The sequence below is a fragment of the Python bivittatus genome, unplaced genomic scaffold (assembly GCF_059951505.1).
Source record: "Python bivittatus isolate LINGU-HERP-01145 unplaced genomic scaffold, Pbiv_v1 ctg000530_np1212, whole genome shotgun sequence".
Lineage (NCBI taxonomy): Eukaryota > Metazoa > Chordata > Lepidosauria > Squamata > Pythonidae > Python > Python bivittatus.
The window spans coordinates 6,577,992-6,604,182 of record NW_028277085.1 but is presented as its reverse complement, the minus strand read 5'-3'; the positions used below and the strand labels follow the sequence as shown (position 1 = coordinate 6,604,182).

The 26,191-nt window shown below is 44.4% G+C and overlaps 1 protein-coding gene across 1 annotated transcript; it reads left to right on the top strand.

Annotated features, from left to right (window-relative positions):
* The first annotated feature begins 475 nt into the window (after window positions 1–475).
* On the top strand, window positions 476–25,317 carry CPEB1 (cytoplasmic polyadenylation element binding protein 1). Its single transcript, XM_007428458.3, has 11 exons — window positions 476–613; window positions 865–1,056; window positions 11,040–11,257; window positions 11,471–11,717; window positions 11,811–11,924; window positions 13,547–13,636; window positions 15,673–15,809; window positions 18,172–18,370; window positions 19,312–19,406; window positions 20,979–21,059; window positions 23,912–25,317. The coding sequence occupies exons 1-11, from the start codon at window positions 532–534 to the stop codon at window positions 24,020–24,022; spliced, it is 1,566 nt and encodes a 521-aa protein (XP_007428520.2). The 5' UTR covers window positions 476–531; the 3' UTR covers window positions 24,023–25,317.
* Window positions 25,318–26,191: the final 874 nt, after the last annotated feature.

Genomic DNA, 26,191 nt, shown 5'->3' with positions numbered 1-26,191 from the left:
GAAAATAAAAAATGTTTGGGGGTGCTTCCTCAACACCGTGCCCGTTTTATGGCTGTCTGTATTAGCATTACCCTCTTTTCCAGTGTGTGGGCACATTTCTAGCTCAGAATCCCTTTTTTCCCCCTTTCAGAGGCTATCCATACTCATAAACAATGCAGAGAAACAGCGAACCCGGTTGCCAAGTTTAAAGCAAAGAGATGATGCTAGCAGAATTGTGAAGCTTTGCATTTTTCGTTGTCTTCTAGGGCTTGCGCCAGGAGCTGAAAGCTTTCCAGGGTGAAAAGGATTTTTGGGGGGTGTGGGCGGGGCCAGGAGAGCACCAAGCCGACAGTGTGATCTCTCTCTCTCTCTCTCTCTCTCTCTCTCTCGCTCTGTGGCTGCCGCTCTGCTACAGCTGTTGCTGAAGGGGTGGCTGTTTCGAGCCACCTCCCTGCACTGCTGCTAGCTAAGCCCCAGCTCCCTGCTTAAGCGACGCTCCCCGGGCTGGCGGTGACTGCGCCTCCTTTTCTCCTGCATGCTGCCTGGACTCCCATGGGCAGGTTTGTTCTCCACCTCTCTCCTCTAAACGAAGATGTGGTTCTGTTGCATGGCCGAGTGACGTCTATGGCACACGGTAAGCATCAGCCGCTTGATCACATGCTGGCCCAGTCAGTAGTGCAGGCGGGATTGGAAGGTGGAAGGTAGAGGAAGCTCTGTTTACAGGCCATATGGTACTTTTTCTCTGGCTGGATGTAAGAAGTCACTGCCTGTAGCATAGTCCCTGAGCGCCGTGAGATCTGGCTGGAGCTTGGCTGCGTGGGAAAGTCCGAAGCACCTGTGTGGGTCTGCGTGGCTTTCATTTTTCCCCCCTTCCTGTTTGAGCAGAGTTTCCAGACTCCGAGGGAACAGGAGCAGCAAGCAGGATGCTCTTCCCCCCTTCTGCCCAGGAGTCTCCGCGTGGTCTCCCAGACGCCAGCGACCTGTGCCTTGGACTGCAGTCTCTCAGCCTGCCAGGGTGGGATAGGCCGTGGAGTACCCAGGATACGGATGCTGCAGCCCAGCCAAGCACGCAGTCTGGTAAGTGAATCTGCTGACGCACAGCAACAGTTGCTGGATTGCCTTTTGCAGCTCTGTTACCGGGAGCTGTTCTTGGTGAAAGAACGGACCCCTAGCAGCTCCTTCTCTCCTTCCTAGAAGGGAATCTGTTGAGAATTAACACCCCCCCCATCCCTAATATGGAATCATAACTTTCTAAGTTTGAAGCAGCACAGAGACATATATTGGTTAATGTGGGGGAGGGGGGAGAGTTTTTCTCCAGCCACATTTTTGGGGATAGTCCAGCAGGTACAGTGGGTTGGGTTGGAGAAATGACTTTCATAAAAGTAGGTTTGTATGCAGGCTGTTGTAACAGAGATGATGGCAAGGAGTTGGTGTTTGTTTATCCTGTCTTTAACTCCCAAATGATCCCAGGCTGATTTAGGCTGTAGTAAGTGTAGTTGTGTATGTTTGGAGGGATCCAGACTGTTGGGAGATCTTCAGCTGCTTCCTTGTATGCTCCAGAGCCACTGTCAACCCAGTCATTAAAGAAATGACTGACAGCGCCTCTTAGATCTAGGGTTAAGACTCTCTTGTGATGAGAGAGTCACTTATACATGGTGATGCTTTTAATCCCAGAGAAGATTGTGCTCAGTTTTTCCTTAAACCTAAGCTGTCCCTAAAATAAGGAGCGCTTACACCTGTTCCATCCGGGGTTGACCTTTCCCACATTGACTAATGTGATGCTTCAGGAAGATGCAAAGCTCATATGGGTCAAAACAGAGCACTTCACAAAGGACAGTGACTAGGCACCTATTGTGGTTAAGGCATGTGTTGTGCATTAATACTGAATTTTTCAGGATCCTTGATAAAGGTTTGGAACCTATCGTTTTGTAGCCATCAGTTGGCAGGACTTCTCCATATATATTTTGGCAGGATTTTTACAGGACCGGCTAGGCCATTACAGATTCTTATGGCATCCACGTCTTAATTTAAATAGGTTTTGAATGGCTTTGGAGGAGCTCTGTAAAAAGGCTCGCTTGCCTCTCTACCATAGGACTTAGGTTGCTGAAGCTTCTTTGTCACCATCAGTTGTGGCTGTACTGAGATCAGCTGCTTTATGCTGCCATAGTGTTCCTGCAATTCTGTAAGGCTTCCTAGAATTGCAGATACAGACAGCTCAAAAGGCAATAGGGAAGCACCACACCTAATTGTACTTCCTTGTTGCCATTGTCTGGACTAGCAGTCTGGAGTTGGTAAATTAAGCTGCAGCGTTCCATCAGATGGCCTCGGGATGTGGCTGGTGATGCACCAAGGACAATGGCTGTCTATAGAAGGCCTTATAAAGGGCTGCAGTTAGCCATTCTTGCCATTACTTTATTGTTTCAACAGCCTTGACCTCATGGCTAAAGATCAACTCCTTGTCTTGTGGTAGTATATAGTTGCAACAGGCTAGGGCTGGGTCTTTCTGCAGACGTTTTGAGGTGGGGCAAAATTGGAACTTGCCATCCGTAGGAATCTAAAACGATAGATGTGTTGATTTTTGAGAGGCCCTGCAGAAAAAGTAAGTGGTGTTTGGCCAGTTAGCAGGATCAAAACGGGGTCTTCTGTTTGTCCTTAACCCCATGACCCATATGGATCAAAGAGGTCTTATAGTAGGAAATGGAGAAACAACTGCTAAATAGCATGTAGGCAACAGTGAAGGTTTCTAAGAAGAGGAAAAACTCACTGCCCTGTCTGGGAAATTCAAAACAATTTTCTCAGATTTCCTATAAGCCAGTATAAAAGCACATAGCTTTGGCGGTAGGCGAGCAGAACATGAATTTATCAAATTGTCATTTTGTCTTTGAAGAGAACTGCTCTGACATCAAATGGACAAATTCCGCAATTCCAGCTGATGGAAAATTAAATTTCATTTACCGGTCTAAAGGCGTTCATTGTCCAAGTCTGTATTTCAGAGGCATAATTGCATTGCGGAAATACTTGAATGTTCTCTTTCTGTTCCTTTGGCATTTGAATCGTATTTTTCTAGAACCATGATACTAAATATATTTCTGTGTGAAGTATTATTGGGCACCATGAATTAACCCTTCACTGTCCCATTTTAGCTCAACCCAACATTAGCATCCTACTCAGTTTAGGAGAAACTATATAGAGTATTAGCGTAGGAGTACTACCAGATTATTATATAATGCTCTTTAAAACAATACAGAGTCAGTGGCAAACTCGGAGCCTGAGTTTGTAGTTGTTCATCCAACTTTATGCTGCATTGTAAGAATGCAGCCTTCACGAAGATCTCACCCTGAGAGGAGAAAAGTGGGGCTGAAGCATCAGTTCAGGGTGCATGAAAGGGATTTGGGCGCTTTAAGTCACGTAGCACGAGAGAAGTTCAGTTCCAAATCCCAGTATTGCACTTGGGGTCGTTGGCTGTATGGAGTGCGCAAGTTTCTAATCCTACGTAGATCCCCTGTTTATCCTCTTCCCCAACTCCACCCCTTGCACAATGACTTTGCAACCTTGGAGGGGACGCCGGTGAAATATTGAGGGGGAAATATCTTCGTAGAGGAAGAGAGGCTAAACGTGCCAAGGGCTGGGGAAGCAGGTGCTCCCACGAGTGGCCTTTCTGTGCATTGTATGGCAAAGGGAGAATTCTCTTTGAGATGGTAGCTTTACTGAGCAAAGACTGGGATGCTGTGCCTAGAGTCAGATTTCAGCAGGCAGCTCCCTTGCTGGGTTTTGATGCAGCAGCTGGCAGTGTGTTTGGCACTAGAACTGCAGCATTGCTTGGGTTTGCCTCAAGACCCGAGCCTGTGGGTAGGCAGGACAGACCCTGCCAAGTAGGAAGCAGCATTGTTAGTCTCGGCTGTTTGGAAGCTTCTACAATGACTCAGCTGTACCAACCCTCAGGGAGTTGGCTGGGAAGTGCAAAAAGTTTGCAATCAGGCTAAAAATACTATTGCTGATTTGCACTCTTGAAGTGCCAGGGTTTGACTTTGGATGTGCTTGGAATCCAGACAGGCTATTGTGACTCTTCCAAATCTGCATGCCTCTTTTGGGTGGGGCAAAGACGGAGCTCCGCTTTTTTTGAATCGTGGCGTACGGCGTTGCTGTTTCTCTTGAAGCCCATCGTCAAAAGCCCTGGGTTGTTTGTTTCATGAAATAAGCAGGGCACTGGCAGATACCTGGTTGCAGACTCGCAAGGAGCACTTTTTGCAAAACATGTCCGCAGAGTAGACAGTGTCCCCAGGCCTGTCGTTCATCTGCCGGGGGTGCTGTGTCCTCGGGAGCGATGTGCATTTATCTCCAAGCCTCTTTGCCATTGGCTGCCGCATGTCAGAGGCTGAGACTGATGGATCGGATAAGAGCCCCCATTTTGGGAAAGAGGGTCTAATGCCTCCTTGTTTTATTGCATTGGAAATGAGTCCAGATTTGGCAGCTCCTATTGTATCTTGGCCATCCACTTCCCAGTTCCAAGATTTCTTAGTGACATGGCAAACAGTTGTTGGCAATTTTGGGTTTCCAGTTTGTCTCTTCTGCCCCATGGGAAGCTCATACCCAGCCAGAAATGTTTAGAAAGGCACAATTTCGAGCTGGAACAACTGTTTAGGACAGCATCGACATATCAGAGACGTGTGAAAGCAGATGCTCCTTTTTTGTCTATCTGTTATTATATTTATATACCGCTTTTTCTCTGAAGAGTTCAAGGTTTGCCCTCCTTGGCTCCACCTGAAGGCTGTGAAGTAGAAGCTGGACATTTTTTTAATGGTTCAGTAGCCCCTGCATTGAGCAGAGAAATGGAGTAGAAATCCACCCCTCCTCTGTTAATTCAAATTCTATCAAACCTGTTTCCCAATATTTGCCCATTCTCGATCTTTGCAAGAGAACAGCTGGAAGGTCTGACAATGGCTTAATACTCTACTGCATGTTTGGGTTTTAGTTTATTAAAATATTTATAAGCTGCTTTTCAGCCCAAAAGATCCCCTCCCCTTCGGCAATAAAACATTTTTAAAAAAATGATCAAATTTGGAGCGAGCAAACCATCTTTAAAGTATCTAGAGTAATGTTTCCCAACTTGGACAACTTCCAGATGTGTGGACTTCAATTCCCAGAATTACCCAGGCAACACAGCCATTCCTGAGAATTCTGGGAGTTGAGGCCCACACATCTGGAAATTGCCAGGTTGGAAGACACTGTTCTAGAGCAAAGAATACAGCTTTGAAACTCATCAAAAGCCAACCGATCTTGCGATCTGCCTACAGCAAGAGACCAGGGTTTCTTAGGGAAAGAATTGGTTTCTGCCACAGCAAAGGCCATGGCTCCTCTTCCTATCAGTCTAGTTGCTCTTCGTGATGGAACATGTAATGGGGTCCCTGAAAGAGGTTCCAAAGCTTTAGGATCAATAGGGTCCCCTTGCAAGGGTGATGTGTGCAGAAGGAGGAGATGGTAGAATGGATTTATCATTTGGAGGAAGAACATTTCTGAAGCCCCCAGAAAACAAACACAGCTGAAACAGAATCTTTCCGCAGTATGTAAGTTTTATTTTTTGCTAGGAATAATTTGCTCAAGGAAGAAATACAGTCCCTGGCCACTGCTGTACTTTTTTTTTTTTAACTAGTCCCCATTTTCTTTGGGCCATGAACAGTACATTTCTGGCCCTAATTAATTTCAGGTATGATTAAATTAGTTGGCTAGTATTTCTGGCTACTAATATTTACTACAAGGAGTTCCCCAGAATTTTAAATGGTTAAACGGTGAGGACAGGCATATGCCGCATGAAAAAAACCCGCAATGTTTGTTAAACCTGCTGTCTTGTCTTTATGGTATTCTAGTTTCTGTACTAAACTAGAGGGAAATTTTATTTATCCTTGCAATGGGGCTACTATTTTTAATTCATGGAAGATTTAAATTCCTGGCAAAAGCATAACTGAGGCAAAATTAGTTTTTCACGTGGTTTTTGAACAATATGAAGTCAGTATGTTAAGTGTGTGTGTATACACATACACACACACACACACACACTCTTCCTCTTCCTCCTCCTCCTATTTTATCTGTAAATAAAAGATTAGATGCAGCGGAAGTCCCAAAACATATTAAGTAATATGAGGACTCCTTTGTTTGTAGTACAATTTGAGCAGGTTGGGAGTCCGATCAAGGCTCTAAGTGAGCGATGGGTATTGGCGCCAGTCAAAATCACGTACCATGTGAGTGTTGATTATTCACCAAGTATGCTATTTTCCCAAACCACCATCTTTGTGGAGGGTTGCATCTCTTTTGAACCGGGGGATGGGGTGAATTTAGGATCGACTTATTTTAAAAGCCTCTGCCCCCATCATAGAGAGACAGATACAGGCAATTCTCACCTCTGTCAAGCCTACTATGATTATTTTTAATTTACTTGATTCAGACACTTCTATGCTGCCTTTTCGAACCCACATTCCCCCAAAGTGACTTGTGGTCAAGACATAAACATTTTGAGGGCTCCTGCACTTGAAATTATTATTTGCTTTCTAGTAAGGGGAAAGCCACTTTTTTGCGATCCAGATTTTAGCATCTTGTGCTCTTGCGAAGGGTGAGGCCTGGGAAGATTAATTGTTAGTAGCAGGGATCCCTTCCCGTTTGTTATTGGGTTTAGGGACTGGGAAAAGCAAATGGAGCTCATGAATTCTGAATTTCTGCAGCTGGTTACCCTACACGGAGTTACATTTTCCATTTTTTCCCTTCTTACTGCCAGATTTACTCCAGGGAGGACGTTTCACCCGGGCTCAGTAGAAGAGCTGAGTCACGAGAGTTAATATCTGGGCAATTGCCATTGGGAGTGGCAAATAGATAGAGCAACAGAAATAAGTCAGAAGATAAAGACCTGCTTAATTTTATTCCTGTGAGAGGCTGTTCCAGAGTGAGCCATGCTAAAGTGACACTTCTGAGGCCTCTCCCTGTAATAACGTCTATGAAAACCTCGGCTAGAGCATTCCTTTGTGTTTCTTCTCAGGTTTATTCTGAAGATACTCTGACTGATCTCTTAAGGATTGATTTTAAAGGGCCCTTTCTAAGGTGTTCGGTGTAAATGCTGGACTCCTGGTCCTTCTTTGTTTCCTTTCTGCAGCTGATCTTTGATCATATCAAATTGAGTTGAATTGTCTGCACCATGGACAGTTTTCTTGGGCCACCTTGAGAATTAAGGGAATTAAGCTGTGCTGATAGGGGGAAATACATGAGCCTGCAAGAGCTATCCATCTCAAAAAAAAAAAGTTCTTTTTTTAAAATCTGTCTGTGTCCGTTTAGCTCAGTGTTTCTCAACCTTGGCTGCTTTAAGCTGGGTGGACTTCAACTCTCAGAATTCTGGCTGGGGAATTCTTGGAGTTGAAGTCCACCCAGCTTAAAGTGGACAAGGTTGAGAAACACTGCTTTAGCTATTCTGTTGCTGCTAATTTGTGCTATAGGCTCTTGAGATTGCTGACCGCTTCAGGAACCTTTGATTTCAGTGGCTGTAGAGAGTTGTGAATGCAGTAAGAAGAATCAGGAAAGGCCCTTTCTCAAGGATCAAACTGTTGGGTTTGTACACCTGAAAGAATGGTATTAAGCCATCACCTGCTTGAGCAAGTAAGCTTCCTCTAGCTTGCCCTTGGGTTGGTTGCCGAAAGAGAGAAAATGGCCTGCTTGGAACAGCCTTCATCTAACTACATCCCGTGATTTCAGCATTTTATTGTTCTAGAAGTGCTGCATTACGTTGTGGCACGCTTGCCATCCTGCCCTGGAGCCTGCAAAAGGCAACTCCAAAACTTCTAACGCAGAATATTGCCGGGGCTGCAGAATTCAAAGAATTGGGGATGTGGAATTCTGAGAAAATAAATGTGCACTGTTAGCGGGTATCTTTTGCAATAGGATCTGCCCCCCTCCCATGGCTATTGGAAAAACCAGCCAGTTTGCTGCCAAATGTTTATCTTGGAGAAGACTGAGTAAACTTCAATCTGAAGTGAGGTAGGGGGTTGCCAGGAAGGGCAGTTAGGCTATTGTTTAATTCCCACCCACTCCCCAAGGGTTTAGATCAGTGTTGTCCAAACTTGGCCACTTTAAGATGAGTGGACTTCAACTCCCAGAATTCCCCAGCCAGCCATGCTGGCTGGGGAATTCTGGGAGTTGAAGTCCACTCATCTTAAAGTGGCCAAGTTTGAACAACACTGGTTTAGATGCTAGTTTTAAATCTTCTGATTCCGTTATATTGCTTTTTTATTACCTTGTGGCTTTTAGACTCTAGGTTTTTTTTTTTACAGATTTATCTTTTTATTATTTTGTTATCGTGAAGTGTCCTAGGAATGTAATTGAAGGGCATTGTGAAAACTTACTGTAAAACCAACCTACTGGTGACTTTCTGTTCCTTAGACCTAATTTGTCTAACTTTGCCTCTTTCAATATTTGGCTGTAATTTACAGTTTTTCTTTTGCAGATGGCAAGGGCAGTTTACAATTAATTCAACAAAAATTATTACTCTGTTTGTTAGATAATGACACACCTTTTCAGCAAGAAATTGATGGGCTTGGGTATTGTTAGATGTGGTGCTCAAAATGAAGTGGTTGTGTGCTATAATGGCTCCCTTGGGGGAGAAGTTATTTCACAGATTAATTTTATTCTGAAGACACTAGATTCAGGAGGACAGCAGTTTTATAATTAAAAAAAAAAAACTCTCAAAGGTTAGGAATGTTTCTCCTTTTCCACCAATTATACAGTGGTCTGTAGAACTTACATTTCTTTCTATATTTGAACAAGCATTTTACCACTGTGAGTTCTGATTGGCGTATATATTAATTTATATGCTTATTTTTTCCTATAAAGTAAACTGAGTTAAATGTTATTAATTTATTTCTATAGCATAATATCCAACACATCCTAAGATTACATTGGTATGAGTTGTATGTTTTTGAGGGGGGTTGTTCCTCCCTCCCTCCCTCCCTTTTTTGGGGGGGCTTATATTATACATTAAAAAATAACCCATAAGTAGCCAGAACAGTTCTTTTAATCTGGATCAAGATCATATTCCTTTGTTGTGATCTCACTGTACCTGCCCATCTTACTGGAATGTAATTTTCTTTCATTAGCTCTTCCAACACCTTCTGATCGGTGGTTGAAAATCAGTAACCTGGTTTCCTGTTAACTAGAGCCAGGGGACACAAACGGGAAAAATGATTCATGCCCTTCCAAACAATTCAGGAAGAGAAATTCCTGGGCATATATGTCACAGTCAACCTCGTTGGCATCGCTGTTCTGCTCACTGTAGCCTTTCGCTTTCCCCCAAATAAAGCATGCAGTTTCTGGCTGACAAAAGGGTGCCCATTCTTCGCTTAGATCTTGAAGCATGGCGTGTTTCATTAACATCTAAAAATAAACAAACTGCTAATATAGCAGTTGCACAGTAACCTGTCTCCGAAGAATTATCAAACCCCTGTCGGCGCATGGTGTTCTAGCGGCCTTTGCAAGTCTCTTGGGTTTCCTTGTGTTTACAGTAAGACGTGGCTGGTTTTATCTGACCTCGATACCTGAAAGGGAATATTTTTTGCAAGTTGCTCCCTGAGGTCAGTTTTGTTTGCTACAGTGATCTTAGGAGGCTTCAGAAATTGGCGGTGGTCACAAAATACTGGGAATTAAGCCTCACAGCATCAGCTAAGAAGACCCACGTTTGACACCCCTAATCCAAGATTTGATTCCAGAATAAATAAGGAAGATACACAATAAGATGATTGCCTTATTTATTGTGTGTTCTCTGATAACTCGGGAGTTGGACAAAAAGCTTCTGATCTGCTTAGCTCTTCTGTGCTGCCGGCCAGCACAAGATCGGGTTCTCAAGCTGGATGCTTACAAAGATAGTAATAAATATGAGAAGCACCAGTTTGAAATCATGAGGGCTAGAAACTGCCCTTTCAAAGGGCAAATATGAGTCCTCTTACTCTATAGATCAGTGTGACACTTCATAGCTTCTTTAGCCCAACGTGGTGCGGGTTGTCTTTTTGTACTATTTTGCCTTTGGAGGCTTTTGCTGTTTGTGTCAATGCAACATGCCTGTGTCAACGTCTTTGTTCATGAAGCGTGGACAGTGAGAAAGCCAGCCTCTTTGGCAGAGTGTGTGTTTTTTCAAACAAAGCTGCACAAGGTTCTGGCTGCAATACACAGCCTTTAGTGTAGGTCTGGTGATTGGTCCATGTGATTGTAGAAAAGGCAGTGGTGTGTAGGAGGGAATGTGTGAGGTTTTTTCGTGAGTGGGGGAGCTGTCTCTGAAAGAGATTCTGTTGGTCAGCGTCGAAAGACTTTCTCGCTGGAGTCAGAACATAATCAGGATTGTTTGGGGTCAAAAGCATTACAGGTGGCTCTGCTGAAGTGAAGGGTTTGGAGTATATAGGCTTAGACTGCTGAACGAGGAAATGGAAGATGCTGATGGCAGGCCAGACAGAGGAGTTGGAGTGATGGGGTCTTACAGGATTGAAGAGTACTAGATATCCTGGGGCTGTCAAGACAAATATACCCCTGCTTGCATTTTAGCATTTTCAGAACTGGCTGGTCTTCCATCACTGTCTGTCATGTAACTTCAGCTTCACAAATGCTGCGGAAGGTGGTGTTCTCAACCTCAGAGGGCATCAGCCGGTGGAATTCAGCCAAAGGCAATGCTTAATGAAGTCAGGGGTCTTTTTTGAATCTCTCAGAGAATGGAGATGGGCTTGTGTGTTTGTTTAGCGATGAGGCACCTGCACTGGAGGTATCTTCCTTATTTATTCTGGAATCAAATCTTGGATTAGGGGTGTCAAACGTGGGTCTTTTTAGCTGAGGCTGTGAGGCTTAATAGAGCAGCCTCTAACCTTTAATCCACATGGTCCACTCCCCTGTGATAAAACTGCTCTAGTCCAGGTGGACACGTGCCCCTAATTGACTTTTGATTTTTCTTTTTTTAGAACCCAAAGATGGCTTAGTTTGAAGGGAGCTGAGATTGGGTGCCAGCCTAAGAGCTATTTATTCATCCTATTTTCTGTCCTGCTTTTCAGTTCTCAACATGCTGGGCAATCCATTTGGGAAGCCACCACTGGGTTTCCTGCCACTAGATCCCATTGGCTCAGAGCTGAGCGAGAACCTTCCGACTCCGACTTTGAGGGCCTCCCGCTTGGACAGCAGTCGATCCCTCCTGTATTCACGTTCCAGCAGTCCCTCTGATTCTGACACTAGTGGATTCAGCTCTGGATCTGACCATCTCTCAGATCTGATTGTAAGAAGCCATTGTTATATTTTCTCACACTGTTTTGGAGACAGAGGTGGGTGGGAAGAAGTTAGATTTTCCCGAGATGTGCTTAAACTTGCTTTGATTTAGTGGAGCTGAAGGGAGTTTAATTTTTGCATTGGTAGGAGGTTGGGCTTGATGACTTTCAAGCTTCTTCCCAAATGTGATTTTTACTGTGCTTCTGATGAACGTCTTTTGCAGTCAAGCCTCCGCATCTCTCCTCCTCTGCCATTCCTGCCTCTTGGAGGCATTACCAGAGATTCCTTAAATGGAGCAGGATCTCACCTGGATCAAGAGCAGGCCACCTTGGCTGCTGTCACGTCCACCCCAACCAGCATGCCCAAGCAGTGGCCTGGGGCCTCTACCTGGCCATCCTGGAACATAACTGACTCCCCAGAGGATCCCTTCAGCATTGAAAGGGAAGCCAGACTGCATAAGCAAGCCGCAGGTGAGCTGGGCGTGGGTGAGGAGGGAGGCAAGGTAAAGTTCCACCAGTGTCTCTGGCTCCTGGGTGAAGCTTCTCTGTGGCTTTCGTCTTCAGCTGTGAACGAGGCAACTTGCACATGGAGTGGGCAGCTCCCACCTCGAAACTACAAAAATCCCGTTTACTCCTGCAAGGTGTTCTTAGGAGGCGTTCCTTGGGACATTACAGAAGGTGAGTTCCTGACAGCCCCTGCACTCCTTTTTCTTGGTTAAGCCCCTACTCTGGTGTGGTGCAGGTAAAAGCCTGATTCAGAAGACACACAACATCAGTCTTTCTTTTGTGGTGCGGCACAATGAAGCAGGTGCCCAACTGTTTTTAAATGGCCAAAGGCTCATGGGGTTCAGCATTCTCACCCTTGAGATCTCATGTACAGTATTGCAGTCTTGGCCATTTTAAAAAAATGGAAACGCTTTCATATTTTTAGGTTTAATTTTACAGATTCATGAGGGTCATTGAACCCTACACATTGAACCCTACAGGGGTCTAAGGCCTTAAAGCTGCAGAAACCCAGGAAGTCTACTGAGGTCCAGCAAAAGCCATACAAGTAGTCACCAAGTGCCCGAATTGTGATTAAAGACCGAAACGGCCACAACTTGGCCACAACTTCAAGGACCGGTCATGAGTCTCCTTTTTCAGTGCCATTGTAACTTTGAATGGTTGCTGAACAAGTGGTCATTAAGTAAGGACTACCTGTACTAGTGTTGCCCTTGCAAGAAAGTTAGGGCAGTTCATCTCCATATCAACAGATAGAAAAGATCAGGGCATTTTTTATCTTCCAGAAATGCATATGATAATGGCTGAAGTTCTTATGTTAATGGTTCTGTGCTCAAGGCTAATCTGCAGCAGAATGAACTGTCAATGGGAGAACTGAATAGTCAAGTTGCAGATAATTAATGCCTTTGATTGTTCCACTTGTGCCTAAAGTTTAAAGAATACTTTTTTTAAAAGAAAAAAAAGAGGATTAAAAATGAAACTGGTAGAGGTGTGTCATGCTTCCCACTTGGAGTCTGAAGAAATGTTGGTTTTTGGAAGTCTGACGACATCTTTTACCAAAGGATGTGCAAACTGGGGGGAGCTGGAGGAGCACACTGGGCCTGTGAGTGTCATGCTGGGCACCACTGATTGACAGTTTGGCAGGGCCAGGATTAAGAAGTGGATGGAACCCCAGCAAAAACTTAGGTTGATTTCCTTTGAATTTAAATACTATATAGTTGGCATGATGAAACATTATAATCTGTCAGCAACTTATGGGAGGACTCAGAGCCAGAATTGTTGAGTTGAGGCCTTGGAGTCTCAATGTGCAATTCTATCTTGTGAAAATCTGTAAATCATTTAGCTAAAAGAGGACTGGGTTGGCTTGCTAGCAAAGAGATGTGTTCAGTCCTCCAAGAATGAGTAAGAAATGTAGGGGCAGGTGACGTTGGACCATCCAGTTGCTGCTTGAACTACAATTCCCAACCTCCTTCACTCTTGGCCATGCCATCTAGGATCCCTGGGGCAAAAGCCAGTTGTACACCAGGTGGTACTTGAATTACACTTCCCAGCCAACAGTGAACCCTGCCTGGGATCACCGGTGGCTAAAATGAAGCAGTGTGGAGAATGCTAGAGCCAATCCTACCCCAGGTGGTACTTGAACTACAGTTCCCAGTATCCTTCACTCTTGGCCACGCCATCTAGGATCACTGGGGCACGGGCTAGAGGCAGCCTTCCCCCATCCTACTTCACGTATTGGAGTGGGAAGACTGATTTGAGTTTGTTTTCCTCACCTCTAATGGAATGTCTTTCCTGTGCAGCGGGTCTGATCAGCACCTTCCGTGTGTTTGGCTCGCTGAGAGTGGAGTGGCCTGGTAAGGATACCAAGCATCCCCGCTGCCCTCCCAAAGGTAATATGCCTAAAGGTAATACAGACATGGTAGGAACTCTTTTTATCCATGCTTCGTATAGAGCACTGAGGGCTCCTGGGCATGATTGCATGCTGGTGACGGATGGGGAGAGCACTGTCGGTTGGTGGCCTCATTCTGGTGCACAGGTTCTTCCCTTTAACCTCCTCCTCTCTACTTTGCTGAGGGAAATCTGCACACTGGGGGCTGTTCAGGGCTGAGGGCCAGGGCTTTGGGGCAGGGGGGGACCCCTGGTTGCCCTCAACAGTTGTCCCCATCAGATGCGTCAGGAGGGCTTGTCCTAGAATCACAGGTTGGAAGGCACTTTGCAAGTCTCCTGCTCCAATTCTGAAGGAATATAGAACTGATCTTGGGGAAGGAAAGAAGGAAGCAAGGAAGCATGGAACCATTAAGGGGGGGCTTGCAGAATAAAACAGTCCTGAGAAAGAAGAAGTGTGAGAAAGAAACTCAAAATCCCTCTGCCTTGCTTTTGTTCAATATAGGATGGGACAGAGAGAAACTTGGACAGGCTTTTAGGATTCTGTTTTGCTACCAGACTACAATGAAGCGCATTCCTGGGATCCTTACAATGCCTGTTTCTTGACCAGGCCTGCTTCGAAGGGTTGACATCAATCTTGAAAGCCTGTTCAAATTCCTCTCTGTTCTGTCTTACACTGAACAAAATCAAGGTGGGGTTATCAGTTGCTTTCTCACACTTCCCTCTATCTCAGGACTGTGTGATCTTTTCTGCAACTCCCTTCATATCTGTTCATGCCTTCCTTCCTCTGCCTTGCTTTACAAATCTCCTGTCCAGGGCAGGCATCCTCAGACCATCCCAGACAAATGGCTGCCCAGTCTTTGCTTGAAAGCCTCCAGAGATGCCTCCATGACTCCAAGAGGCAGGCTGTTCCATTACTAAGTATCTCTCATGGTCAAGAAGTTTGTGGTCCCCTCTGTAAAGCTTCCACCTGTTGGTTCTTATCCCATCAGGAGCTATGGAGAATAAATCCGCACCCTTTCCAGTGACAGTATTTTACGGCTTAGATCATCTCGTTTCCCGTTGCGCTTGGTTACTCAAAATCAGCCTTCCCCAGTCAGGTGTCCTGCACTTATATTGGATTTCAACTCATAATATCCAGCCACCATGGCTGCCTGGGGATTAGGCATATAAATGTTCAATTTGCAACAGCAGCTGCAATAGTGATAAGGACTCACGAGGAAAGACGCAGCCAGACATCTCTTCCCTGTCACAGCGCCTGCCTTAGGGGCAGGGCTTGTCATGCCAAGTGCGTTCCAAGGAAATGAGATTGTTTAGTGATTTTCCTCCCAGCATAGCTGTGCCGTCAGGGAGAGTATTGCAACAGGATTGGTGCTATGTAATAATTAGCTCACAAATGGAACCTTGCATTCCTTTGTGTGTGTGTGTGATTTCAAGAAAGGTTCTTAGATTTTCAGTAGCATCTTTAGGCCTAGATTGAACAGTCCCACTGCTTTCATACATCATTGCAATACTTGATGGAACCATTTTGTCTCTGACGGATGCGTCTGTCTGGAGGAGAGACTGTCGAATCTCTACTGTAATGAAGAATTGCTCCAATGAGCATAGTTTTCCATCTTGCCGACATGAACGTGCTGAAAGGGAATGTGGTTCATGTCCTTCCTGTTCAGAAGGACCCAGGAATAAAGTTGGCTGCTATTTTCTCCTCCTGGTTCTTAAAGTGCAAGAATTTGCCTTCCCCAAATGGAGCTAATCAGGATCAAAGGTGCAGTTGGCAGTCTTTTATAGTCTACTTTGCAAGGCTTGGAAGAAAAGAGGATGGAGGATGAGGAGCAAGTGATCTAAGTAGAACATCCTTGTTAATAACGTGATTACCAGATAATTGGGGAATTGTTACTGACTATTCCCAAAACAGTTTAACTGGATGGATCTCTTTGATACAGTAAAGCACTTCTTAATATTAATTATCCTTATGGTGACTGCTAGAAAAGAGAAGATGTGCCCTTTAGTCTTAAATTCTTCCCTCCCATTCTTACCCAAGGTTATGCCTACCTGGTGTTTGAATCAGAGAAGTCTGTGCGTGCTCTGCTCCAGAATTGCTCCCGAGATATGTTGAGTCCCAGTGGTCTGAGCGAGTACTATTTCAAGATGTCGAGCCGTAGGATGCGGTGCAAGGAGGTGAGTGAACAGCGTGGTGTAGTTGAAATGAAAATGAAATTAGTAGGTCAAAAGTTTATTAAGAACAAAGATCAGAAGTACACAGCGCGCAGACATCCCCATGTACACATGCATGTAGATGTACAGGTAGTCCTTGTTTAGGACTGTCTGTACTGTTTAGTGACCATTTGCAGTTACAACAGTGATGAAAAAGTAACTTTACAACCAATCCTCACATTTGTGACTTTCGTAGATCTGTAAAGCAAAGGAAAGCTGAAGTAAGATTGTAAAAACATGATGTTTCACTTAGCAACAGCTTTGCTTAATAACCAAGTGGCCAGTCCTAATTGCGGTCACTAAATGAGGACTATCTGTAAAACATTTTAGTTAATAAGAGGTAGCTGCCCAAGAGGCAAAATTAAAATGTGAGTTATAAAATAAAATTAAAATTAGTTGGAGAAATTATTGTGTCTTCACTACAGCCTAACAATAGATAGTAATATCTATTGTTAGATCTGGATTATATTGTTAGATCTGGATTAGTGTCTGATATTAGCAGTTTGGTGTAAAATGCACCTGTTTTGCCTGGGAATCATTGGAAGATGAATGCTAGATGGTGTTTTCTGTAGGAGTCACCATAAAGAAGCCCGTACTGAACTGTCTATCTTTCCAGAATCACACAGGCATAAATATTCATATATAGGGAGCTATCAGTTAGGAGGGCAGAAGGTAATTCTGGGAGTTGAAATCCCATCTTCAAGTGGCCAAGGTTGAGAAACACTATTCTAGAGTTTTGTGTAGGGAACTAAAGACCAGCAGTTGACTCTTGAGTCTGACTCCAAGACAAGAATGCCATTCTCTGCAGGCTGCCCTATTTAATGGCAGGTGGCAGGGTGGGGCATACAGAACTGTTCTTCTCCATCCTGCATAAGACTCCACTCGGGCAGTGGTCAGCTTGGACTGTAGGCTACCAACAGGGGCACCTTGCAATGATGCAAGTTTTCTAGTATATTTAGCAGCCCGTGTACAAAACTGGCAGTGCCTTGCCCCACGTAGGAAACGTGAACAGCGCTAGTTTGCAAGCTTGTTTGGTTCTGGCTGACAGCACTTCCCATTGATCTTTCTTAATAAGTCCTACAGGCTGGTGATTTCACTGGATGAGTGATAAATCTGGGAGCAGTGCCCCTGTTTTTTTGTTTTTGGCTTCTGGCCCTGGGGATTTCTGCTTGCAGCTTAGTTTTAGGTTTTTAACATGGAACTCAGCCTCTTGTAAGTATTGTTTCATGCTTAAAAAATGAGCCGATGAAAACACTTGTGCCTGCATTTGCCAAGCAGTGTCAGGAGAGAAAGAGGCATTGTTTGCCCAAAGGGACTGGTCATTGACAAGCCTTAGATGGCATTTGTAGAGGGCAAGTCAAGCAAACATCGTATCTAGGATTTGGAACTTGGACTTGCAGCTTGAATGGCCAGGAGTCAAGGTAGGTGGCAGGTTCAGAAAAGAACTTGCTCAGCTGAAAGATCTGATATATAAGCTCTTAGCCCAGGATTTTTCACTTTGGCATCTTCCAGACATGGTGGACCTTTAGCTCACAGCCAGCATGGGCAAGAGAGCAGAATCATTAAGAGAGCTTCCGCCTTTAGCCATTTCTAGGCCAAAAAAATGGAGCCATTGGCTTCCAGAAAGGATGTTGAATGCAGGAAGAGAAATGCTTGAGTATATATGGCTTCAAAATAATTAAGAGACCTCTATCTATATCTTAGTTTGGATGGAGATTATTCAGACCCTCATCCAGAGTGCATTTCCGGCAGTTCTGTTCCCAAGAGACATATTGTAGTGAAAAGTTGATAGTATAAAATGCAGACAGTGTTGGCTGAGTTCCCACATTATACTAAGTCATAGTTTCTATATTTTCTTGAAGCAGTGGTGATCTTATAAAACACAATGGCTGGGTTCATTCATCATGCTAAACTAAGCTATTATGGCCCAGGGACATGTATAGATCTCTGGGTTGGCTGTATGGTCTAGATCAGCGTTTTTCAACTTCAGCGACTTTAAGATGTGTGGACTTCAACTCCCAGAATTCCCTAACCAGCCTGCTGACTGGGGAATTCTGGGAGTTGAAGTCCACACATCTTAAAGTCGCTGAAGTTGAAAAACACTGGTCTAGATTCTACAGCACAAGAAAAGATACCTTCTGCTTTTAGATGTTGATGTTCCACGTGCTGCTGAACTGCAGCTTCTAACAGTACCAGTGCAGCCTGTGGGGGGGCATGCTGAGAATTGTAGTTTACCAACAACTGGAGAGCCATCTGATCCTTGGTTTAAGGGAAGGTATGGAATTTGTGCGGGTGGCTTGAACAACGCTCATGCTTGTGCATTCAGGTGCAGGTGATCCCATGGGTCTTGGCAGACAGCAATTTTGTGCGCAGCCCAACTCAGAGGCTTGACCCTGGCAAGACAGTCTTCGTGGGAGCCCTTCATGGGATGCTGAATGCAGAGGCCTTAGCAGGAATCCTCAACGACCTGTTTGGAGGGGTTGTGTATGCAGGTATTGACACAGACAAGCACAAGTATCCAATTGGTAAGTAAAGCCGGTCCTTGGCTATTTGTGTCTTCTGTGGTGGTGGTATCTGGGGCTTTGTGGATAATGCCTTGGAAGCAATGCCATTCCCCGTAGGAAGCCCAGGGAAGAAGAGGAGGCTTGAATATCTTGGTTCCACAGTTGGACTGTGGTAAGCACAGGTGGGAGAGAATAGCTGTCTAGTGATCATTTTATCTGAACGGAGGCTAGGTGAGTTTGCTTTCCTGGCACTCTTTGCCAATTCTTTGCAGTGGGGCAGAATTAAATATGGGTTCTCCTCCCCCAGTACATTTTGCACTGGACATCTTGAATGTCGTTTAACAGTTGCAGCCTGGTATTAAAAATGGACAAAATCTGTTTTCAGTTCAGGTTGACGGCATATTTTTACCTATAACATCTGTTGTATTGCTGAATTCATTTTCAGTTATTAAGAATATCAAAATGTATTTCAACATGACAAAAAACAACTGAGAAGTGTGAAATCTTATTAATATTCAAGTTCCAATCCATACCTATATGTATGTATGTATATATGTATGTATGTATGTTTCAAATTTAGATACCGCCCATCTCACAAAAAGTGACTCTGGGCGGTTCACAATAAAACTGCAATAAATATTAAAATACAATAAAACAATATAAAATACAGTAAAAATAGAATAAAAACCAGACACATACACAAATGATTAACCTGAGAGATGCAATCAGGACATTTCGTGTAGAAATAAGTAACAATTCAATTCCTGAAACAATCTTTTCTCATATTGTCATCTGTCTAATGGGGGTTTAGACAGACACTTCTCAGCAGAATCTTCTTCTCTCCCCTGAGTAGGGCAGACCTTGTAGAAAGTCATGTGCATGCTGACTCATAAGTCTTTGCTATCGATCCATGTTGGTGAGGCACTCAGCCTTATGGTACTAACAGGCTGGCTTATTTGCAGGATCTGGCCGTGTCACCTTTAACAACCAGCGCAGCTATCTGAAAGCAGTGAGTGCCGCGTTTGTGGAGATCAAAACAACGAAGTTTACAAAAAAGGTATCGAGCATCCAAGTCATAAGCTTTGTAGGGTGGAGACACCGAATCTTGTAGCGTGGCAAGTCCACCTGTAGAATCAGAGTAGAGGTTCTGGATGGAATAAAAAATACACGGAGACAGAGTGTACTAAAACTGGCGGGTTTTTCATTCTCCAAGTACCAAGGCTGACAAGGAGTCAGCAAAAAGAATACAAATGCTGAATTGTAGATTTTAGGGATTGAACATAAGAACTATCAAGTAAAATGCAGAGGTTAGTGAGTAGTGTTCCCAGATAACCCAGGATCCAGTCTGCTGAAAGGCTAGCTTTAAATGTGTTAAGTTACTGCTTTAAATGTGTTAAGTTACTTGAGCGAAGCAGTGAGGACAGGATGCACCAATTAGCAGCTTATTTTCCTTGCAGTTAATGAGATAAATCTGGTGAACTTCAAATTAGATTGAAGTGATGTTAAAACCCTCTGCTGTCCAATAATGGAATAATGACATGGAGAAAACCTTATTTTTTATTTTATTTATTTATTTATTAAATTTGTATGCCGCCCAACTCCCCCAGAGGGTGACTCTGGGCAGCTTGAATCTTGAAGTACTTTAAAAGCTGAAGCTAATCTCCACTTGTGAATGAAAACTTTGCTGTCTGACAATTATTGCTGAAACATTGTCGAATGGCATCCCACTTTTTGGTGCGGGGGGGGAGCTGTAATGTGAACCATAAAATAAAGGTTCAATGTAAAGGTGGGGGTAAACCCTCCTCCAAATCTAGGGGTGGGGGGAATGAAGAATCCCACCTATGTTCATGATATGGCGTTTCTGGTGCTGCAGTGTTATCCTTCCCCCCCTTCAAATGGCCCTTGGATTATTGCAAAAATTAAAGTTTGGCACCCAGCCATCAAAAGGTTTTAAAGCCATAGCTTATTGATGATGTTTTGGGTGTCTGGGTTATAACAACACTGCCAAAACTGTAGTTTCCAACCTTGGTGGTTGATTTTACAGAACACACCGTAAACCTGAATGAACCACACAGGGACTTAGTTGACCAGCTAAGTGAGACTCCAAAGCCCCGTGTTTTCTGAGTGAGGGTAGGCCATCAAAGACACCACCTTAAATATTTCTGGGTCCATGGAACCTTTATGCATCATGCAATTTTGATACCTGAATGTTGCAGAAGAATCAGAATAGTGTTTAAGGAGGCTGTATGTAGTTCGTCACTAGGTGTTTCGTAAGTGAAATACTAAATCTCTCTCCCTCCACCCCCACAATCAAAATAGATTGCTGTTTGGAGGGGGCATTAAAAAAAAGACATAAAAGAAAAAATATACCATGTTATGTACAAAACAAATTCCATTTGGCTGAATTTTTAAATCATTACTCCTGGACTACATGCAATAATCTTCTGTGAATGTTTCATCGGGAGGCCTGTGGGGGCCAGTTTTGTTTTTCCCCTTCTGGGAATCTGGCCGGCCATCTCCCAAAGCAGCAGTGAAGCATGTCTTATTCAGCTAAATTCACCAACTGCTTCTATTCCCTTTTGTCACAATGCTTGCATTAGATAGCTTGAACTTGATTTTCTCTGTGCAGGTTCAAATCGATCCATATCTAGAAGATGCCATGTGTCAGGTCTGCAGATCTCAGCCAGGCCCTTTCTTCTGTAGAGATCAGGTATTTGCTCTTATTTTCTTCCTTTGGTCTCAAAATCCAGGGAAGGATGCAGCTTTTTCTTTTCCTGTACTACTTCATATATTACTGGCAGAACTCTTTTGGGCTCCCTTGCGTCTCTCCTTAAAAATATCCTTGTAGTTAATTGTCTTGTGACTTTGATAAATGGATCCATCGCTCAGGTGGGAAGACCAGAATAATTTATACATAAATAAATTATAAATAAACTATTTATAATTCACATTTCTGAAGCTGCCCAGAATTGTCGAGAACTTGGGCAGTGTTAGAAATGTGAATTAGGAAGGCAAAGGGGCAACTTCATTGTGCCCTCAAGGGAAAGAAACTAAAAGGCACATCTCTGAAAACAGCTGGGGAACCATTTTTTCTTTTATAATTGGAGGACTGAATGGCCACTGGTAGAGAACAAACAAGACGCTCAGGATAAGCATTAACAGGCCGAAACTCGGAGTGAGATGGGCAACTGTCGTGACTGTTTTTCTGGATAGAGAAAAACTAGCTGTATTGATGCCCCAGGAGTACAGAGCTATGGTATCTGTCAGATTCAAGGCAGAAGTGAATAACTGCAGCAGAGGAGGCCCTCCTTAGTTGTAAGGGTGTATTAGGGACTGACACGTATCTACTTACAGCATAAAAGGCAGGACAAGCCGTTTCCCATCCTAGCACGTGGCGACTATTCAGTTCTATACAGGGTTTTTACATAGTGGCGTAAATATAGGTAAAGCAGCTGCCCCCTTGATCATCCCCTTGCCTTCCCCTCCCCATGCATTTAAGAAACCTGATCAAGTGGGATAAGAGCTGCCAAATCTGGTCAGCAAAAACCTAAACAACCCCTAGACAGCCAGCAAAGTCTCTTGTTTCTTGCCATGTCAAGGAAGATTTGGAGTTTTGCAGCCCCAAACATGATAGTTCCAAGAGGAGTCGAAGCGGAAGAGCCCCATAGAAGGGAGGGAAGAGCCCCATAGAAGGGAGGGAAGACCCATCACTACTGGCATTCCGAAGTCAACCATTGCTAGCCAAATGGCAGGTCTGGTGGTCATGCAGGAGAGGGAAAGGATGACTTGGATGACAGAAGAGGTGTGGGGAGACCTTTGTGGGGCTGAAGCCCACTGTGGTGGTGATAAGGAAGAGTGTGATGGAATGGAATTATGAAGGCCAGGGTCAGGGAGAAAAACATTTTCTTACATCTCCTGAGGAGCGTGGGAGATACAAGAGGATGAGACTGGCACCTCCCTGAGGAATTCACAATGTTGTGGCTGGCATTACTTGGGAGCTGGGGTTTCAATCTGGAAAGATTCTTGCTAGAGGTTGTAGCTAATAAACATAGCTGGACTGAATTTACATGGTCTCTTGGAGTTCCTTGGGCTAGGCCTGACATCAATCAATTCCTCAGGGAGGTGCCAGTCTCATCCTCTTGTATCTCCCACGCTCCTCAGGAGATGTAAGAAAATGTTTTTCTCCCTGAGCCTGGTCTTCATAATTCCATTCCATCACAAAGAGGCATCCATGCAGTTTCCCTCCTTTCTTCCTCAGTTGCTGTATATGCAGGAGAAGGCTTGACATTGGGGTGCTCTCTCCAGTCAGGGCCCCCAGCTGGGGTCAGAGAGCATTTCTCCTGTGTCCTTCGGACACCCCTGCAAGAGTAGCATTCCCAAGGCTAGTGCTCATTGGTACGTGGAAATACTGGGGGCTCCAGGTCTGTCAGGGTACTAGAAGGACTCAGAATCTTCTCTCCTTGTGCCAGGTTACTTTCCCAAAACAAACTTTGAGCGTCCAGTTGCCTTCTGATGCTGCTTTGCCTTGGTTGCAGATCTTCCCTTGCCTTCCAATTTGATACAGTGACGATGGGCCTGTGGGAGAGGCGAGGGAAGGGCCTGGGGTTTCTGACCTGAGCCTGTCTTCCAAAAGAAAAGGCAAAAAAGGAGATAAGAGAGATGATCTGGAATGGTGCCATGTGGGGGGGAGGAAATCTGCATGTCTCCCTGAGAAGAGAAATGGAGGACACTGACTGGCAAAGGGAAAGTAGAGACCTCTGTGAAACATTTTTTGGAGCAGAGACTTTCTCAAAATAGTACCCTTTATTCACAGTTTGCACCCCACCTGTGCCCTATAATCAAGTTCAGATTTCACCAGTCTTCTAAGAAATTGATATTTTGGCCTCCTCGCCCCAGCCGTCTCTTCTTAATGGTAACCACAGCACTCAGCAGGGCACGTTGTAAAATTATTTGATTGCAACGCTCAAAATTGCCAATAGACCTGTCCCCTCAGTTCTGCAGAAGGGGCCGTACCTAAGCTGAATTGCAACATGTCCGTTGACTCATTAAGTTTTCATGGATTATGTTTAGGAGGTCTTGTAACTCCCGGCATAGTCCTTTGCTTCGGTTTTTTTTGTCCTGTCAGAAAATAAGATTTGGATTTCTTTGGATAACAACAGCCTTGATAAAAGGGGAAGGACAGCATCCACGTTTATTACAGAGGGGAAATTTTATTTTCAATTCTGCTTGCACTCCTGTATCCGTGGGTGGTAGATTCCATTTCAACAACATCAGGGCTCATTCCTATATGAACCTCATAGTTCTGTCCTTACCACAGATCAATGCTAATGTTAATCCTATAGATTCCGCATCAGTTGTGTACCAGAAATTCTGCAGTTTAGGGCAGAGCATCTGTTCTGCACAAAGAGGATCTCAGATTTGATTCTGACCATCTCCAGGTAGACCTGAGAAAGAATCCTGCCTAAAGCCTTGGAAAGCCACAGCTGATCAATGCTGACCCAGTGGCCAGACTTGGTATAAGGTGGCTTCTGACCTTCTCACGATTCTCTTGGTCCTGCCTAGGTGTGCTTTAAATACTTCTGTCGCTCTTGCTGGCACTGGAAACATTCCATGGAGATCTTACACCACCACCGTCCACTGATGCGCAACCAGAAGAACCGAGACGCCAGCTAGAGCAGCGGCTGAGAGCTGCTACCGTTTGCAGGGCAAAGCTCTTCTGTTTACTTGCCACAGGGAAGAGAAGCCCACCGATCCTAGTTGGTGCCACACCCAGGCTGGGGGAGATGCCCGTCTGAAGGACTAACGGGGAATCTTGCCTTCACGTTTGCACTTGCTGGTCTTTATTTGTTTCTGCACTAATGCACAGTGAAATTTTTTTGTCGGGGGTTTGTTTGGGGGTTTTTGAGAGGGGAGGGCCCCTCAAACAATTCTGCAGTTCCCAGACTTTGGTTCCTTGCTTGCTGACAAGAAGCATCGAGGGACCATAGGTTGAGAAGGTGTTGAATGCAGATGCCTTCACCTCAATTTCTTATTTATCAAGGGCCCTTTTTTTACATTTCTTGCAATACTGATGGTAGAATGCATAATAATGCAGGTCTCATTGGCTCCACTTTGTTTGCAGTTGCCATACAGTGCCTTTCCATTCGTTTAACCTTCCCCCCCTTCCCCATCTGAACGGAATAAACTGAATGTTCAGCTGGTGTTTTTTACTGTAACAACAAGGAGACTTTGTTCTTCACTTAAAACCAAAATCATATTTCATATTTTACGCTCCAGGATTTTTACCAGTTCCTTTTTACACTCTTGAAATGGTTTTTAAGTCGTTTGAGACTAGATTTTTTTCTTTCCTGGCAGCTTTTAACATCATTGCAACTTGTGTCTGGGAGCTGTTAGTTTAAAAAAAAAAAAAAAAAGGTTTCCCAGTTGTGAATAGCAGTATTTACAACCCGAGAAGGATAGGATATTTTGGATTTTGAAACTGGACCGGATAAATGGACCTTTGATCTGCTGTATATAGTTCGTTGCACTTTAAGTTGCACTTCAGGGGGCTTGATAAAGGTTTTTAATCACAAAGTCACAAGACTTCAATTTTCTTTTTATATCTGAGCTGATTCAAGGGCTGCACTTGGTTGGGCCGCAAAGGTTTTACTAGGAGCCCTTTTCTGTTTTAGAGGGGCAAGACGCCCCCTCAGGAGCAGTGAGTGCAGCCCACAGATTGTGCTGGGAGTTGAAGTTTTGATTTTGTTTTATTTTTTTTTCCCCTCTCTTGGAAGCTGTGTGCCAAAGAACGAGTGTTATAAGTTCTCCCTTTTTCCTGCTGAGCTCATGTTGCATATTCCAGCTGCTCTTTGTGGGGTTTTTGTGAAGCAGTATGTGAAGTCTCTACCTCATTGTAGCATATGCAGGCAAGACTGCATTCTCCTACAGATGTGTGGAGTAAGCTGTGATGTAGTTCTTGGCACATAATAAACACGTTACAGCAGATCCTCTGGCTGGTGTTGTTCTTCAAGGCAGCTTGGACGTGCGTCAAAGAGGCTGGGGAATCTGGGTGCCATCATTGGTATATCTAGGCCAGTGGTTCCCAACCTTTTCTGTGCCCCACACCCCTAGGAAATGTTCGATTAATGTTCACACGCCCTCCAAAAGTAATATATTCGAAGATGAAGTCTGATTTCTAATGTGGGTGAATAAATTGAACTTTAAAAAATAAGCTTTTAACTCTGCATAAAATTGTCACACACCCTGGAATTCCATCTCGCACCCTCTGGGGGTGTGGGCACCCCAGGTTGGGAACCCCTGATCTAGGCTGTGAGAGAGGAATGGGAAATAGGCAGTGTTTTTAAGGGGTGAAAATCCACCACCCACCTGCTGGCAAGATCTCCAGAAAGGGCGGGACTGAGATTTTCCAGGCTGCTGTTCGGAGATTTAAGGATAGGAGTGGAGGTGGTAGGCCTCTGGTAAGCAAAGGACTTCTATTTCCACCCTGAAACGCCCCTATCACTCACCAACCCCTTGCCAAAATTGGCCTGGAAAACAGTAATGTTTCTTTTGTGTGTTCGTGTATGTGAGAGTGCCAGTTTGTATGGTGGTTAAAGGCATGAGTTCTAGTCCACCTTAGGCACAAAGCCGGCTGGATGACCTTGGGCCAGTCCCCCTCTCTCAGCCCTGGAAGCAGGCAATGGCAAATCGGTTCTGAAAATGCTGCCAAGAGAACTGCAGAAACTCATCCAGGCGGTCCCCAGGAGTCAAGAATGACTGGAAGGCGCACAATTACACATTTGTGTGTATGTGTATACATGCTCCTAAATTAGATGGGGCTTAGTGCCAAATGTTGGCAACACA

What these genes read in the sequence shown, in the direction of transcription:
- CPEB1 (XM_007428458.3), top strand. Translation starts at nt 532, where the DNA reads ATGGGCAGGTTTGTTCTCCACCTCTCTCCTCTAAACGAAGATGTGGTT. An exon ending in AGTGACGTCTATGGCACACG is followed by an intron (nt 614 to 864) that starts GTAAGCATCAGC and finishes CTGTTTGAGCAG; the next exon opens with AGTTTCCAGACTCCGAGGGA. An exon ending in TCCTTGGGACATTACAGAAG is followed by an intron (nt 11,925 to 13,546) that starts GTGAGTTCCTGA and finishes TTTCCTGTGCAG; the next exon opens with CGGGTCTGATCAGCACCTTC.